Genomic DNA, 18,230 nt, shown 5'->3' with positions numbered 1-18,230 from the left:
AGTGAAATTTTAAAAAGACGTTTTACCTGTTTTTAAAAACTTAATCCAAAAGCAAAAGTAATTTAGATTCAATGCCTGTTTTAATGTTTGAATAGTATAGTTTCTTTGCTATGGTTCATCAAATGTTTTGAGAATCAATTTGTCAAATGCTATTAATTCAGAATCAAGTCTGATATTTCTGAAATAGTGAAAATTACAGAGTATATAAATTTGAAAATGTTTGTCCAGAGTAGTTTTAATGAACATTTAGCAATATAAGCAGAATTTGTGCTACTAAGTTACACAAATCCAAGGATTCCTTATTTAAAATAGGAAAAAAATTACTGCAAATCTTTCTCACGATATTTGTTGGAAGAAAAAAAAGTGAACAGTTGGTTATAAGAGCAAAATGGCTTATACTGTAAGTAAGACACTAGATCCATCTGCTCATTTTCACAGGTAGCTTTATTTGGTTTTTAGAAAAATATATACAATAATTGGAACCTCAGTTCTTAAATAGTTTTAAATTAAAAGTATACAAGTGAGAGGATAAGTATGTTTCCACAGTCAGAACATCAATACTGCTTAATAAAGTAGATAGGAATTTCTGCAACAAGTCAAAACATTTACAGGAATGGTAAGAACTCCACAAGAACAGCTTGTGGCTGGAAAGTCAGCCAGCTCAGAAAACAGGTAGGAGGGGAAGGGGTTTGATCTTTCCCCTTTAGTTTGAATTTGAGAAAGTGATGAAAGATTTACATATTCACCTATCCTAAAGGCTACAGCTTTGAGTAAAAACATCAGAATGTAGGGGCAGAGGCCCCCTAGGGTGTATGCTAACAAGCTAACTTGGATCAAACAAAAATTTGCCATCTCAATTTGGTATTTAGTTGAATTTGGATATATTAGGATTACCTGTCAGTCACAGTTCAACTAGTTCAGATATAACAAAACTCAAGGACTTGGAGTATTGGTTAATGACATTTCTTTTGGATTAGACCCCTGCTTTCTCTCGAACATTCTTCGTAATGAATTCACAGTATTCAAACAGTGTTTGCAAAGATATTGGAGTTTGACAGCCTTCTGACTTTACATCATTTTGAGAAGTTGCGTAAGGAAGCAATAGAAATTGCCTTAGCTTTGTTCCAACTCGACCCTTTTCCCCCATGCTGTAGTAACTCCAGGCCTACTTCTCCAGAGGTATAGCTCTTCCCTCCACTGGTCCTTTTCAGGAACTGAAGTCTAATCAGCGTGCCAGCCAGAGGCCAGTTTGTCATGAGATTTCCTGGGGAACTTAAATGGAAGTGGATCAGAGAACTGATATCAGTAGCCACCTCCTTTCCTCGTTGTATGCATTTGCTAAATAAGCAAAGCAATGAGGCAAACATCGTGAGCAACATTAGGCTTCAGAGTCTACAAACACTTGTCTGAATGGGAGAGAAAGGTGACAGGCGATAGGCAATAGGCAAATTAGTAGTAGAGGCTACAGGTTCAACTAAGAATGAGAGGAGAGTGATCGGTATTTTGTTCTCTGTTCATCTATTTCCTGCTTAGTTTTCTTGATGCAACTAAAGATCTCCTTAAACAACGCTTTGTATTCTGGAGGTGTTGTAGGGGAACTGACGGGCTCTGGGTTGACAGAGGCCAGTTCCCAGCCGCTGGCAACAGGCTCAGACTGGGCGTTCACTCCAGTCAGGTCCTTGGCCGCAGCCCTGGAGGTCTGCACAGCCTTGTGTGACAGGGAGTCCTGTTCCTGTTGGCACTTCTTCAGCAGCTCTTCATACTTCACCTTCAGGGCGCTGTACTGCGTGTCCACTTCGTGCAGAAGGGAGATGCCCCTCTGTTTCACAGCCTTGGCCCTCCTGATGCAGGTCTCCTCGTGGCCCTTCACGATGTCACTCCCTGCCAAGCTGCTGAGGATCGTCTCACTGCTGCTGCGCTTGAGAGGCTTTCTATGTGGTTCCGGCACAGTCAGGAACATCTCTTCCAGCAGGCTCTGGCTGGGCTCTTTGAAAGGAACAAACAGAGAGTCTGGCACCAGCTTCTCAACTCCATTCACAAATGGATGCTCTGACTGCAACATCTGTCGCATCTCTGCCACCTCGGCCTCTAGTTCCAGCGCCCGTGCTCGGTAGGCACCTGTCGCCCCCAGCTGCTGCTCCAGTTCACTGTTCTCCTTTAACACGAGCCCATATTCCTCCTCCATAGTCACCCGCTTCTGCCGCTCCAGGCTCAGTTGGGCCTGCAACATTGTCACCGTTTTTTTCAAGTGCTCATTTTCCTCTTCATCAGGGCTTGGCTGACTTTGCCAAGAAGTAATCTTCTCAGCGAACACATGATCATACACGAAGTGTCTAGGGAAAAAAATATTGAAAGAATATATTACACAGGTCCACTGAAAATGAAGCGAGGAAGACTGGGGATTTTTTTCAACTAAATAAATTTGAGGAGCTGTGACAGTGACTGATTTTTTTTTCTTTTTTTTGAGACGGAGTCTCACTCTGTCGCCAGGCTAGAGTGCAGTAGAGCGATCTCAGCTCATTGCAACCTCAGCCTCCTGGGTTCAAGCAATTCTCCTGCCTCAGCCTCCCGAGTAGCTGGGATTTTAGGCATGCGCCACCATGCCCAGCTAATTTTGTATTTTTAGTAGAGACAGGGTTTCTCCATGTTGGTCAGGCTGGTCTTGAACTCCCAACCTCGGGTGATCCTCCTGCCTCAGCCTCCCAAAGTGCTGGGATTACAGACGTAAACCACCGCACCCGGCCGACAGTGACTGGTTTTTAGCCACACTGGAGCAGTGGCTAAAATGGAATTGTGTGAGGCTGGTAAATAAACACATTAAAGCAAACTCAATTTTTGTGACTAATCTTTTTTTAATGTTAAAAGTACTAGAGAACATTTATTCCCAAAGACTGGCAGTATGACAATGACCTCACAAGGGAAACCTTAAAAAGTACTGGTGCCTGGGTCCCAACCCACAGATTCCAACCTAGTTGGTCTGCTACCTGGCCTGAGGGTTTCTAAAGGCTCTCCAAATGATTCATAACATGTAATTACAATTGAATCACTACAGCAAATTACTGTTGCTGTGGTGATTTTTAACCAGGAATGTTTATCGGAATTGCCTGGGCAGCTTTTTACCCGCACCTAGAAATTCTGATTTAGGCCTGAGGAAATGTGTTGGTATCCGCATTTTGAAACACTCCACAGGTGATCTGATGTACAGCCAAGGTTGAACCCACCAAATGAACCACCTGGTTTCTCCTGCTCAGTCCGAGGCACCTTGACTATTTGTGTTTTTATTTGCTTATCTGCTGTTCCGTTAGACTGAAAGCTCACAGGGGTAGAAACTCTATTTTGCTCGCCAACCCTTGGGTCTAGCATAGAGCTTGCCATACAAGTGTTCCATAAATACTTCTTAAAGATTCAGACTTGTAACTCTAAATTATAAAGGCACTTCTTTAAGCAAAAAATCTCCTGTTTGCTTGAATTTTTGTTTTACCAGTATTTCTATTTTCCTTCACTCTAATGTAAAATACAAGTCCCAAATCTACAGTCTATCAGAATTCATCTTAAACTATGATTTAACACATTAAAAGCACTGAAATAAGTGCTCCAAGACTTTCAAAATGAGAACTACTAATATCTAAGAACTCTGTAATTTGTATGTTTAAGTGATTTTGTTCAAACCAATGGTAGCTTAATAGCTAAGTGACGTTTCTTAAAATGGTACTTTCAATCTACTGAAATTCAGAATGTGCCAATGACATGAGACAGTCCCTGCTGTAACTCCACAGAAAGGCAGGCTCTTACTGGCGGAGGTCATACAGCTCCTTCAGACATGCAAAGCTGGGTGCCGGTTTCTCCTGGTCACACTTCCCCGGGCTCCTTCTCCCTCGGCCAGATGACTTCAGCTCCTCCACTTGGCTCTGGAGGTGATCAATGTTGGTTTGCAGGCATTCAATCGTTTCAGTCAGGCTGTGAGGAACAGACAGAAGCCACTGCTGCTTGTCATATTGAATCAAGGGCAAAAGCGGTGAGGAGGTATTAGGTGCGAGCCACTCACACTGGGCTTTCTTAATTGGAAAGGACGTCTATTTAATCTCCAGTCTCCAAAAAGAATTAAATTAAACCTTATCCCATATTGACCCAAACCCACTGCAGCCATGTTCTATTCTAGTTTATACTAAAGAACTTCCCCCTAGTCCTTCCGTGTCAGATTCTAGAAAATTTACCTCAGAATCTTTTGCTGTGAGGCCTTGCTGTCAGCAACTAGCTTTTCATTTGTTTCTTCCAGTTCCCTTGCTGTGACGTCTAATTGTTCATAAACCTTTGCGTGTTGTTCGTTCATCTGCCGTAGAAGTTCCACTTGCTTGGTCAGATACTGTAAGAGAAGATCAGGACCAGGTGACACAAACAGATAAGATACCTGCTGTTTCTTGGCTGGCCGCAGTGGCTCACACCTGTAATCCCAGCACTTTGGGAGGCCGAGACATGTGGATCACCTGAGGTGAGGAATTCGAGACCAGCCTGACCAACATGGTGAAACCCTGTCTCCACTAAAAATACAAAAATTAGCCAGGTGTGGTGGCGCATGCCTGTAATCCCAGCAACTTGGGAGGCTGAGGCAGGAAAATTGCTTGAACCTGGAAGACAGAGGTTGCAATGAGCCGAGATGGCGCCATTGCACTCCAGCCTGGGCAACAAGAATGAAACTCCATCTCAAAAAAAAAAAAAGATACCTGCTGTTCTGCTGTTCCAACACCAATTCTCTGATTGTCAGCACCAACTCTTGTCGGGATGGGGCTGGCATACAGTCTCCATCTCTGGGCTCACTGGCCTCCCAGCACTGCCCAGAAGCTCCTTTAGACCCACTTCAGTTTTCTCCAGGCCTTCTCACATCAGCGTGATTGATTCAATTATTGGCCATTGGTGACTGAACTCAAGCTCCAACCCTTCCCTCTATCCAGAGGTTGTGTGGCTGGGACTGATAGATCTAACCCTCTAATCATGTGGTTGCTTTCTCTGGTGACCAGACCTTATCCTATCAGGAAATTCCAGGGGTTTTAGGAGTTCTATGCCAGAAACCAGGGATAAAGACCAAATATATAATTTTTATTATACCACAATACCATGTTTATTTTAAGAAAAGAAGAAATTAAACTCCCTGTCTTCATAAGAAATGAGCACAGGCTGTCCTTTATATGCTTAGCGCCTCTAGTGCTCACCAATACCCCAGTGCATGGTGAGGCTAATTTTCCAAAGCATATACCATGCATAAAATTAATATTCAACCAAAAAATCTAAAGTGAGACATAATAATCCCTTAAGACAAAAAACATGGAATATGTGATCAAAGTTTAAGCAAAAACATCATGTTTAACAGAAATAAAGCCTAACGTGGAGGATTTTTTTCTAAATTATACTCTAAGTTCTAGGGTACATGTGCACAATGTACAGGTTTGATACATAGGTATACATGTGCCATGTTGGTTTGCTGCACCCATCAACCCGTCATTTACATTAGGTATTTCTCCTAATGCTATCCCCACCCCCTGACAGGCCCCAGTGTGTGATGTTCCCCGCCCTGTGCCCAAATGATCTCGTCGTTCAATTCCCACCTATGAGTAAGAACACGTAGTGTTTAGTTTTCCACCCTTGTGATAGTTTGCTGAGAATGATGGTTTCCAGCTTCATCTATGTCCCTGCAAAGGACATGAACTCATCCTTTTTTAGAGCTGCATAGTATTCCATGGTGTATATGTGCCACATTTTCTTAATCCAGTCTATCATTGATGGACATTTGGATTGGTTCCAAGTCTTTGCTATTGTGAATAGTGACACAATAAACATACGTGTGCATGTGTCTTCATAGCAGCATGATTTATAATCCTTTGGGTACATACCCAGTAATGGGATGGCTGGGTCAAATGGTAATTCTAGTTCTAGATCCTTGAGGAATCGACACCCTGTCTTCCACAATGGTTGAACTAATTTACACTCCCACCAACAGTGTAAGACGTTCCTATTTCTATGTGGAGGATCTTAACTTCGAAAAAAAATCAATTTCTTCCTCTGAGTGAGGCATTCTGGACCAAAAAAAAAAAAAAGAAAAGTATGTTGCTTTGACGAGAAATATATTTTAGCTTAATATGCTTCAAAGACTCCTGTTATTTTTAATTTTATGAGAGTTTTATCACCATTATCCTCCTTATTCACGAGAAATTTATCAGATGATTTATTCTGGTCCTACTAAGACTGCTTCCTAAATGGCCAAGGATAAAGGGGAATAATCCCAACCTTAATGCCACAGTATAAGTCACCTTGATTCCCTCCCTGCTCAGCTCTACCTGAAGACACTAAAACACAGTATATATTCCAAAGGAAAAAGTCACAGTATTTCCCTGGACAGAACCAGAAAGAGGGGAGAAATGGTTTGAAGCTTACTGATGATCAAACTGTAAAAGACTCAGAACTTGACTTTAAAAACACTCTTCTTGGCCAGGCATGGTGGCTCACACCTGTAATCCCAGCACTTTGGGAGGCCAAAACAGGCAGATTGCTTAAGGTCAGGAGTTCAAGACCAGCCTGGCCAACATGACAAAAACCCACCTCTAATAAAAATACAAAAATCAGGCTGGTGTGGTGGCACGCACCTGTAATCCCACGTACTCAGGAGGCTGAGGCATGAGAATCTTTTGAACGTGGAAGGTGGACGTTGCAGTGAACCGAGATCGTGCCACTGCACTACAGCCTCGGCGACAGAGACTCTGTCTCAAACACAACACAACACACTCTTCTTGAGGCTTTTTCTACAACTCTAGAAGTATCTGCAAGGCTAACAAACAAAGAATGGGCTAAATGACACTCAATGGGCCCTTAAAGTATTGAAAAAAGCATATATGGCTTTTCTTTTCAAATCCATTTACATAACTCAGCAGCAAAGGGTTGAACAAACACTTAACCTAACTTCAACTTTTTTTATCTGAAACTCTTGAGGTCAAAAGTGTTTTGGAAAATTCTTTAAATTTTAGAAAGACAACATGGCGCTCATACCTGACACACACCTGACACTTTATAATACCGCCTGTGAGGTCTGGGCAGCACCCTGTAATCAAACATTAATATTTCTGCATCAAAAAGTATGAACTAAGACTATAAACAGCCTCACATCAGTTCAGGTAAAGATCTACTACCAAATGAATCTGTTGCAAATTTAAGGGGAAAAAAAAATCTTGCTTTATAGAGCTTTTTGAGTTCGGAATTAGTAAGTGGATCTGTTAGTACCTACCATGTAGAACTGGCAGAATTAAATGAGAAAGGTGAGCACACAGCACGGTCTATAAAAGCCTGTGTGTAGTCTTCACTGCCTCAACTCCCACCAGCTTCTTCTGGTCCTTTGGAAATCAACCACTAATTCTCATGGGTGAAGCTTTTTCAGAACTAAAGGAGTAGGCCCTTAATCCTGCCCTCTGGCTAGTAATGCCATAGTAGGTTCTTGTCATTGATGGGAACATGTTCAATCTCTTAGGAATTGATGAGATTCCACGGGAGCGGAAAAAAGGCTTAGAATCACAAGAATATATACATAATAGCTGCAGAAATGTTTCAAGCTTCTTTATATCAAGTATAAGTTATCAAGTATTCTTTAGGACTCAGAACTACCTTTAAAAAGGCTAATGCATAAACCAGACATTAATTTATTAATAGACAACAGGAGCTGTTCCTGCCCAGTGACAAGAATATTCACATCCTCTATATAGGACATAGCTGCCCCACAAAGGGCATGTGAAAAGGCCGATTCATGAATGAGAGTCTCTGGTAGACATGGGATCAAAGGAGTCTGATGGGAGGCAGTGGTATAGTAGCTAAGAGCACAGGCTTTGGAGTCAGAACCTGGTTTCAGGTCTTGCTTTGCTGTTTAGAACTGGGTGACCTACAGCAAGCACATTTTTCTAATGTGAGTTCTCCTTATCAACTACTTCATAAGGCTGTAAAAATAAATATGTGTGTGGGAGAGAGTGGACTATGTCACCCCAAAGCATGCGTCTTTGGCATAAAAAGGTTCCTGCCTCCTCCCTCTCTACCAGGGAGAACAAAGGTTAACCACTAACAACTTTAGACCTTTATGGGCCAGAAGACAGCACCAGAGGAATCCACACTAACAAGCTTTGCTAACGGGCCTTTATCACCACTTACTTGCCTTCCCACAAGTTCTGCCCCTAGACAAAGTTCTTCCCTTTGTCTTGTCACTTCTCTAAAAAATTTACCATTCTTTGTTGAAGATACTACATAAGCTGGAATTCAAAGCCACCTTTGAGAATGACTCATTCCCTGGGTATCTCCCACACATATATATGAAATAGATATGTTAATAAGCTTGTTTTTATCTTGTTAATCTGTCTTTTGTTACAGGGGTCCTTTCCAACTAAGCACTCATGAAGGTTGAGGAAAAAAATATTTTTCCTCCCTGACATATGCAAATATATAATTTACATAAACATTAATATATGTAGAGAGCTTAGCATGAGATCTGGCAGATGGTAAATTTCAAACTTTACACGTGCTAAGATTCACCTGGAAGATTTATTAAAGTGTAAGAACCTGGGTCCCTTCCTCTCAAAACGCTGAGACTGGAGTAGAGCCAGGATTCTACATTTTTAGCAACAAACCCAGGTGATATTAGTACAGGCAGTCCACAGATCACACTTAGAGAAATGTTGATCTTGGACATGGAAAATCCTGGAAGTCCCCTGCCCTGACCAACGTCCTTTTCTCTTGGATCTAGGAGACACAGGCATTCACGGGATCAACGATGACTCTGCAGCTTAATGCTCACCATCTCCCTGCATAGGGCTCAGCTTAGATGCAGTTATCCACTAAGATTAGGTTATATTTTAACTGTACCACAGCAGCATTCTTCATCATAACGTTTCACTTTGGTTATGTTCTTACAATCATTAATTCCCTGAAATTACAAACTAGTTACCTTAACCTTGCTTGAGTGATCCTTCCTAACTTCTCAGTCCACACAAATACTGAATTTCTACAGATGGCTAATCTTACCCACTGCATTTTAAAACTTTCTATTGTGGACCAGGTGTGGTGGCTCATGCCTGTAATCCCAGCACTTTGGGAGGCCAAGGCGGGTGGATCACTTGAGGTCAGGAGTTCGAGACCAGCCTGGCCAACATGGTGAAACTCCATCTCTACTTAAAAAAAAAAAAAAATTAGCTAGGCATGGTGGCACATGCCTGTAGGCCCAGCTACTTGGGAGGCTGAGGCATGAGAATCGCTTGAATCCAGGAGGCAAAGGTTGCAGTGAGATAAGATCACACCATTGCACTCCAGCCTGGGCGACAGAGTGAGACTATGTCTAAAAATAAATAAATAAAACTTTCTATTGTAGATAATCTCAAACATATATACATGCAGAGAAATGGTTTAATGAACTCCCATGTACCCATCAACCAGTTTCAACAATTATCAACATACAGCCAATCTTATTTCATCTCTACTCTCCTACTTTCCTCATCCTCCAATCATTTTAAAGCTAATCCAAGGCATCTCAAGTATACATCTTCATACATTTCTAGGACTTTTTAACCACAATTCCTAAGGGAAAAAAACTCAATTCCTTAACATCTATTATGTTTCAGCATTAATATTTTCCCAATTGTCTCTTAAGTGGTTTTTCCAGCCTCATTTGTTAGCTACTGATTTTTTAAAAATTTCACACTTAGGGGAGATATCTTTGCCTTTTTTGGAGTTGCCCCACTGCAAGGCAAGTGCCTCCCTCCTCTAATGCCTTTACCATCCCCTATCCGGGGGGATGCACTTCTCCTGGCTGGATCCACCTAAGCTAGCAGTTCTTAGCCTGGGGTCCATGGATAGACTTTAGAGGGTCTGTGAACATGGATGAATTTAAAGGGTCTGAACAGCTACATCTTCATTTTTGCTAACTTCTAAACGAAATTTGACATTTCTTTCAAGTACTAATAGATCTGTTAAAATTTATAGGAGATCACTGGTTTGGACTGAGTCCCTGCCCTAGGCCCAACAAACCAAACCAAAATGGAGTCACTTGTGCTAAAGTTCCATGTCAGCAAACCAAAGCAAAGTTGTTCATCTGACTTCTGAGAAATTAGAAAAGATAATAGCCAAACCCCCAAACATGCCAGTTTTAGCCAGCATAAGGGACTTCCCTCTGCTTTAACCTTTACAAATAAATTAACTTTGAAACCACCCATTGTTTGTTTTCTGTTTCTGCTTTCCTCAGCCCCTGTCCATAAAACCAACTTCCTCTGCTCAGCTCATTGAAACCCTCATTCTCTAAGAATGAGGTGTTACCCAACTTTAGAATCTCAAATAAAAGCTAATTAAGATCTTTATACTATGTTTGTCGTAATTTTTTCTTTTGATAGAGGCAATAAACCACCAGTAGTATTAGGTTTATCTGTGACTTCTTCATCAACAGAAATTACAGGTATTTTCATATTGCACTACAGTTGCAGAAATCTTGATTTACTGCCTACCTTCATCACTATTTGAAATCACGGTAGTTTCTAGATCTTGTTATTAAATATGTTAATACACATCTATATTATGTTACAAATTTACTTTTTTCAATATTTGACAGGTATTTCATTATAACAGATTTCCTTTGTAATTCAATGAATTTTAAGAGGATTATCATAGATCTCATTAGATAATCAAAGGAATCCATGGCACCAAAGAAAGATTTTAAATTCCAGTTATCCTTCTGGCCTCATTTCAAACATAACCTCTTCAGAAGCCTTTTAAGACCACTTTGGCCAGGCGCTGTGGCTCATGGCTGTAATCCCAGCACTCTGGGAGGCCAAGGTGGGCAGATCACCTGAGGTCAGGAGTTCGAGACCAGCCTGGCCAACATGGCAAAACCCCGTCTCTACTAAAAATACAAAAATTTGCCGGGTGTGGTGGCTCACGCCTGTAATCCCAGCACTTTGGGAGGCCGAGGCAGGTGGATCACCTGAGGTCAGGAGTTCAAGACCAGCCTGGCCAACATGGTGAAACCCCATCTCTACTAAAAATACAAAAATTTGCCGGGCATGATGGCAGGTGCCTGTAATCCCAGCTACTCAGGAGGCTGAGGCAGGAGAATCACTTGAACCTGGGAGGTGGAGGTTGCAGTGGGCCAAGATCGCGCCATTACACTCTAGCCTAGGGGACAAGAGCGAGACTTCGTCTAAAAAATAAAATAAAATAAAATAAATAAAAATACAAAAATTATCCAGGCAAGGTAGTGTATGCCTGTAATCCCAGCTACTCTACTGGGGAGGCTGAGGCAGGAAAATTGTTTGAACCTGGGAGGTAGAAGTTGCAGTGAGCCAAGATCATGCCACTGCACTCCAATCTCAGCAACAGAACAAGACTCCATCTCAAAAAAGAAAGAAAGAAAGAAAGACCACCTTAAAGTAGGTCTAAAGCGGCAGCATTCCCAAGGTACCCTAAATTGATTTCTCTCAAAACAATACAATAATATTCAATTTGTTGTTGTTGTTGAGATGGAGTCTCACTCTGTTGCCCAGGCTGGAGGCGCAATCTCAGCTCACTGCAATCTTGGGCTCCCAGGTTCAAGTGATTCTGCTGCCTCAGCCTCCTGAGTAGCTGGGATTACAGGCTTGCACCACCACGCCAGGCTAATTTTTGTATTTTTATTAGAGACTGGGTTTCACCATGTTGGCCAGGCTGGTCTTGAACTCCTGACCTCAGAAGATCCACCTGACTCGGCCTCCCAAAGTGGTGGGATTACAGGCGTGAGCCACCGTGCCAGGCCAGTACTGTAGTCTTCTAAGAATGGAAGGCTCTTGTGTATCTAGTCCATTCCTGACACACAGTAGGGACCAAAAAAATACTGGCAAACTGGCAGTTTCTAGACTTTTCTTCACAACAGCTTATTGTGCTTCGTATAACTCAGACTGTGAGATGTCAAGGGGGATTTAACTGAAAGGTTTTGAGAAGGGCTTTGGCTTTAGCCCTCTTGGGAAAACAGCCTATTAGCCATGAATTCGCTCCCCTCTTCTCCATTTATAGATTATTTCTCTGTATTTATTCCCATGGCACCAATTGCCCCCGGTAATCTGAAGGGGAGACTTTTACAGTTCCTACCAGATACCAGATGGGTCTCAAGTTGCTGCTCTCTTAAAGATAGAATGTTCAAGTTACAGTTGTGGCCAACATACAGGAAACAAGTCAACATGCAAATAAGTACAAACAGGCCATTTAATAAACTATAGAAAGGTTCCTCATTTGATATATAAAAACCCGTGACACCTGTGATAACAACACAATGAAACCATTCAAGAACTTGTGATATTTTGGTCTCAGATGACTTGGCTTTAACAACAATCTAAAGAATGTCAAGGAGCTTGTTTTCACATGGTAGGAGCTTAATCTTATTATATGAAACCAAAATTAATCAGAAAAGCCCTTCGCTTCTCCAAGATTCAGTTATAGGGGACCTACAGAAGAGTCTGACAAAACCAGTCAGCAACTTAAAGAAAAATGATGAGATCTCTAAGCAAGTACTGATGTAAGAACAGACATCTATGTCTGTGGAGTCAGTGCTTCATTTTTTTCTGAATCTAGAAGGAAACGGGTTAGCTTATTTCCTACCTCTCATCTCAAGGTACAGACATGCTGCTGACATGCTGGGTTTCTCTTTGATACACAGCCTCCAATGAATCTGACTGCCATAGTAAACAGGAAAGGGAGACATTTAAAGCAAAACAGTGGGGGAAGGGGGTCATGGGGTAGCAGAAATGTGGGCAAAAATGTCAACTTATAGCAAAATGCCTTGGGTTTATTGCATTGTCTAGGAATTGGCACAGACTGTCACCTCAGCTATGAGTACAAGGTTCCAGTTATGCACAAAAGCTACAAACAGGCCACCTTTACAATTAAGGTAAACCTTTAAAAAACAAAAGCCAGCAGAATTACATAAATACCTATTTGCAATTGTGGAATCCTAATCTGGAACGCAGAGAAAGACGGAAACAAACGACCCCAAGTAAAAACGCATAGAAATGGAGTGGAAATCTGGCTTGTAAGCAGTGTTGGGATTATCCTGAAATTAAGGATTACAGCCTAAGTCCTCTGAATTTAGTATCAAAATGAACTTCCACAATAGTGAAGAAATATTTCCTATTACTTTCGAAAAATCTCTTTCCCCTGATGAAAGTAATATATTTCCACTGTAGAAATTTGGTGGCGGGAGGTATGAATATGAAAATAGAAACCACCTATAATCCCATTATTAAAATTGTGGGATTAGATTGTTTTTAAAGTCTATTTCCAGTAATTCTGGAAGATTTATTTTTTCAGAATTAAAGTTCTTTCATGACTATAGTTAACAATATTTTATTGTATACTTCAAAATAGCTAGAAAAGATATGGAATATTCCCAACACAAAGAAATGATAAATGTTGGAGGTCATGGTTATCTCAATTTAGATTTCATCATTACACACTGTATGCTTGTATCAAAATGTCACATACGCCCCATATATATGTAAAGCTATTATATATCCATAAAAATTTTTAAAGAATTTTTTCACTACTAAAATTCTTTTTTTTTTTGAGATGGAGTCTCGCTCTTTCGCTAAGGCTGGAGTGCAGTGGTGCAATCTTGGCTCAATGCAACCTCCACCTCCCGGGTTCAAGCAATTCTCTGCCTCAGCCTCCTGAGTAGCTGGGATTACAGGCACCCACCACCACGCCCGGCTAATTTTTGTATTTTTAGTAGAGACGGGGTTTCGTCATCTTGGCCAGGCTTATCTTGAACTCCTGACCTCGTGATCTACCTGCCTCAGCCTCCCAAAGTGCTAGGATTACAGGCGTGAGCCACTGCCACCGGCTCACTACTAAAATTCTTCAAACATTGGTAAACTACGCAATGATTTACACTGTTCAAAATACATACGCTTCCGTAATCTCATCCCCTCAGAAAAATCCTATACCAAAGTAACAATTTATACTGTTCAAAATATATATGCTTCCATAATCTCAGCCCCTCAGAAAAATCCTACACCAAAGTAGTGTAAGCATTATCACCATTCCATAACAGAGCAAACAGAATCTGAGGGGTAATTCGTATGTCTAAATTCTCTAGCTATTTGCAATTAAAATTGAGGGTTTAAACATGAATCTCCTAAAACAGAGGCCAGAGACCCTTCTGCCTCCCTTAAAAATCTCCAGAGGTGGAAACCCAACGTTTAGGAATTATTAGAAGAGCTTTGTAAGCTGTTTCTCCTCTGTTAAAATACTGATTTCAACAAAGTATCGATTACCTAGTATGTGTGAAAGACCATGAATAAACACAACAGTGCTCACTGTTGCAATGGGAAATAAGGGGAAAGGAAAATAAAGCAAATCAATTAAGTATCATATACAGTAGAATATTGATACATGCAGTAAAAGCAGCACAAAATATTTTTTCGTTTCCAAAGAGGGCATGAACTCTTGAAAGAAGGGATGCCTTGAAAGCCAGACTACTTTGAGTGCTAGGCACAACTCATGTAGGGGATAATGCAGGTGTCTAAGCAGGGAAGTAACCAAAACACAAGGCTGTAGGCTGCTTACACGGTTGCAGGAAAGTGTAAATGAATCCAATGGTGTCTGATCTCATTACTCTCCCAAGTAAGAGTTCTCTCCTCCCCTCCTTCCACCCAGAATAGAAAAAACTTGCTCTGGATTCTTAAAAAATTATCTAAGTTTTTCAAATTAGCACTGAAAAAAAGTAAGACAGGCTACAGGTTTCTCTGAAACCAGTTTAACCATTATTTTGAATAGTTTATTTAATCTTTTTTCATTTTTGCGTTAAAGGAAATTTTTGTTTTTTCGTTTTTACATTAAAAATGATGCCTACCAAAAATACTGATCAATTTTTAGGAGGATTGTCTGAAACCCTCCAAGAGTCTTTGAAAGAATATTTGTGGTTCTACTTACAAAATACCCTTTGGCAGTGTCCAAGTTGTCTATTTCCACAATAAGTCAGAATCTTAGGGATCTTGTCCTAGCATTTTCATCAGTTCTCTGCACTATTTTTCATTCACTCAGATGAGTTTGTTCCCAGACCATTTTTTTGGACTGCCTCATTTTAAATTTCACTGGTGGTGGGATAGGAGCTGATTTTTTGTTCTTCAACTATATATTTTTCTGAATTTAAGAAAATGAATTTTTTTTTTTTTTTTTTGAGATGGAGTTTCACTCTTTCGCCCAGACCGGATTGAAGTGGCAGGATCTCAGCTCACTGCAACCTCTGCCCCTCAGGTTCAAGGGATTCTCCTGCCTCAGTCTCCCGAGTAGCTGGGATTACAGGGATGCACCACCATGCCCAGCTACTTTTTGTATTTTTAGTACAGACAGGGTTTCACCACGTCGGCCAGGCTGGTCTCGAACTCCTGACCTCAGTGATCCATCCGCCTCAGCCTCCCAAAGTGCTAGGATTACAGGCGTAAGCCACTGCGCCTAGCTGTGTATTACTTTGTAATCTAATTCCCAATAAACATTCTAAACAGTTACTTTAAAACTTGTGCAAGTGATTCCATTCATGTAAAGGTCAAAAACAAGCTAAACTTACCTAGGGTGTTGGAGTTAGGATGCTAGTTCACCAGGTGGTGACCAGATGGGCTGATAATGCTCTCAACTCCTTATCTAGGAATAGGTTGCATGGGCATGTTTACTTTATGAAAATTCATCAATACACTTAGGATTTGTGCCCTTTTCTGTAATGTAGATTTCAATAAGAAGTTTAAGGTAAGGAGAAACATGTTGAAAAGGTTCAAATTAAGGAGAGGGCCCTTATAAAGTTTAGGGGGCCTCCTGGAGGTTGCAATAAGAGGAGCATATGCAAGGGTCATCGTTTAGCAAGGAAATAGGCTCTTTAGCTGCCTGGTTACTTTTACAAGAGCATCGGGCATTCTTTTAGGCTATTAGAGAGACCTCAGAAATCTACATTGCGATCTCTACGTCTGCCCAGGCACAGTTGTGATAGAGCAGGCAGCAAGGACAGTCTGTGGGAATCCCCTGGCTGGTAAGTGGGCTTAGCCATTACTGCCATCTCATCTCCCCTGCTGAGACTGTAAACTTACTTTCATGAAGCAACTTAGGAAAGAAAAAAGAAAGTCAACTGTAATGGTGGTGAAGAAATCTAAGATAGTAATTATTCTTAGCCAAAAAAACCGCTTTGGATAAAGAGTAAAATACTGCATTGTGCAATACTCAGATCTAGGAACCAGTGGACTACATATTACAGAAACAAGAGACTCATGAATATGTTTCCCGAAATATTCCAAGCTAAATCTCCTGAATAGTTTTATACATGAATTTTATACTTTTTTTTTTTTTTTCAGATGGAGTCTCGCTCTGTCACCCAGGCTGGAGTGCAGTGGCACGATCTCGGCTCACTGCAAGCTCCGCCTCCCGGGTTCACGCCATTCTCCTGCCTCAGCCTCCAGAGTAGCTGGGACTACAGGCGCCCACCACCACGCCCAGCTAATTTTTTGTATTTTTACTAGAGACGGGGCTTCACCGTGTTAGCCAGGATAGTCTCGATCTCCTGACCTTGTGATCCACCCGCCTCAGCCTTCCAAAGTGCTAGGATTACAGGCGTGAGCCACCGCGCCCAGCCGAATTTTATACTTATTTAATCATGAAGGTCTGAACTGGATTATTTCATTTCCATGACGCTTTGCAATATCTTATGGATAATATTAGATAATAAAGTGTTATTTGTAGATTTAGAGAATCTCAGATATCTTTGGATACTTTCAGAATACCAATGATCTAGCTTAAATGTTTAATCATCCTTGATACCACAGAAAAAAAGACAACTTAGATCATAAAGCAGTTGTTTGTAATCTCCTAATCAATAAGCATCATTCTCCCAACTTACAAATATTTACACTTCTTTCAGCTATACTTGAAAGTTATGCTAAAATAAGTACCAGTTACAGTGTTTTATAAATGCTCTAACAGGAAACATCAATACAATTTATTAACTATTAGCAATAATCAGGCCTTGGATAAACCTCGTAGACTACGATAATACAATTAAGACTATGTCTCTACACAAATACAAACAGTGATGATCGTTTAGGACTATTCTGAAATCTCCCACTGAGTTAAAAAACGAAGTCTACGAAACAAAGTAGGAAGGAGTTCCTTGACCAAATAAAACATTTGGCTAGTTTAATAGTTTTGTTTTTAGACTAGAGACAGGGTCTCACTTTGTGGCCCAGGCTGGTCTCAAACCCTAGCCTCAAGCAATTCTTCCACTTCAGCCTCCCAAAGTGCTGGGATTAGAGGCGTGAGCCACCATGCCTAGCCTAGTTTAATAGTTTTTAAATGCCTAGTTTTTCTACATTTTAGGTTTCTGGCAAACTCTACGGTAGGTCTTTTTTTTTTTTTTTTTTTTTGAGATGGAGTCTTGCTCTGTTGCCTAGGCTAGAGTGCAGCTGCATAATCTCAGCTCACTGCAACCTTCACCTCCCCAGTTCAAGTGATTCTCCTGCCTCAGCGTCCCAAGTAGCTGGGATTATGGGTGCTTGCCACCATCCCCAGCTAATTGTTGTATTTTTAGTAGAGATAAGGTTTCACCACATTGGCCAGACTGGTCTCGAACTCCTGATCTCAAGTGATCTGCCCACCTCTGCCTCCTAAAGTGCTGGGATTACAGGCTTGAGCCATCGCGCCCGGCCTACACTAGGTCGTTAAATTCAATTTAGTGTAAAACATATTCTATGCTCTTTTGATGTAGAATATGCTAAAAATGGTACCCGGTGACTTCAATATCATTGCAAGCCATACCTTCCTAGAGTTATAAAAGTGTATTTCAGAAATCCTGCTCAAGGGGAGGGCCTACTGTATATACCTTTTATGTTACTAGGTAAAATTAACGGATATTGAGATTGTACATTTGCCTTTGTTTTGATGATAGGTTTATTTGTATTCAAAAGTTTAAAACTGTATAATGTGATCACTTCTAAGGAAGGACTATGTAATTCTCCACTTGTCTGAATTCCCAGCACCTGGTTCAGGAAATAATCAAAGCTTTAGAAAGTACTCATTATGATGAACTGCTTCACTGTTCTAGAGTGTTTTACATTTTTCTGTGCACAGACACAAAAGTCCTGGGTCTACTGTACCAATTTGAGGGGGAGGAGCTTATAATTTAAGTACAGACCCTTTTTGCGGGGAGCATGGGTTGG

General features: G+C 41.0%; 1 protein-coding gene across 4 annotated transcripts in view; it reads right to left on the bottom strand.

The window, feature by feature from the left end:
* Positions 1 to 426: 426 nt before the first annotated feature.
* CDR2 (cerebellar degeneration related protein 2) overlaps positions 427 to 18,230 on the bottom strand; it is a 30,772-nt gene continuing 12,968 nt past the window's right edge. For 3 of the 4 annotated variants that reach the window (XM_002826218.3, XM_009250547.4, XM_009250546.4), the window contains 3 exons: positions 4,215 to 4,363; positions 3,793 to 3,957; positions 427 to 2,333 (listed from right to left, as the gene is read on the bottom strand). In XM_002826218.3, coding sequence (XP_002826264.1) covers positions 1,475 to 2,333; positions 3,793 to 3,957; positions 4,215 to 4,363 — 1,173 coding nt within the window. In that variant the 3' untranslated portion in view covers positions 427 to 1,474. Of the gene's footprint in view, positions 2,334 to 3,792; positions 3,958 to 4,214; positions 4,364 to 6,635; positions 6,813 to 18,230 lie in introns of those variants that run through there. The other variant, XM_054533630.1, reaches the window with a different exon arrangement.

This window comes from Pongo abelii, chromosome 18, assembly GCF_028885655.2.
Source record: "Pongo abelii isolate AG06213 chromosome 18, NHGRI_mPonAbe1-v2.0_pri, whole genome shotgun sequence".
NCBI classification, from domain to species: Eukaryota; Metazoa; Chordata; class Mammalia; order Primates; family Hominidae; genus Pongo; species Pongo abelii.
This window is presented reverse-complemented; position numbering and strand designations above follow the sequence as displayed.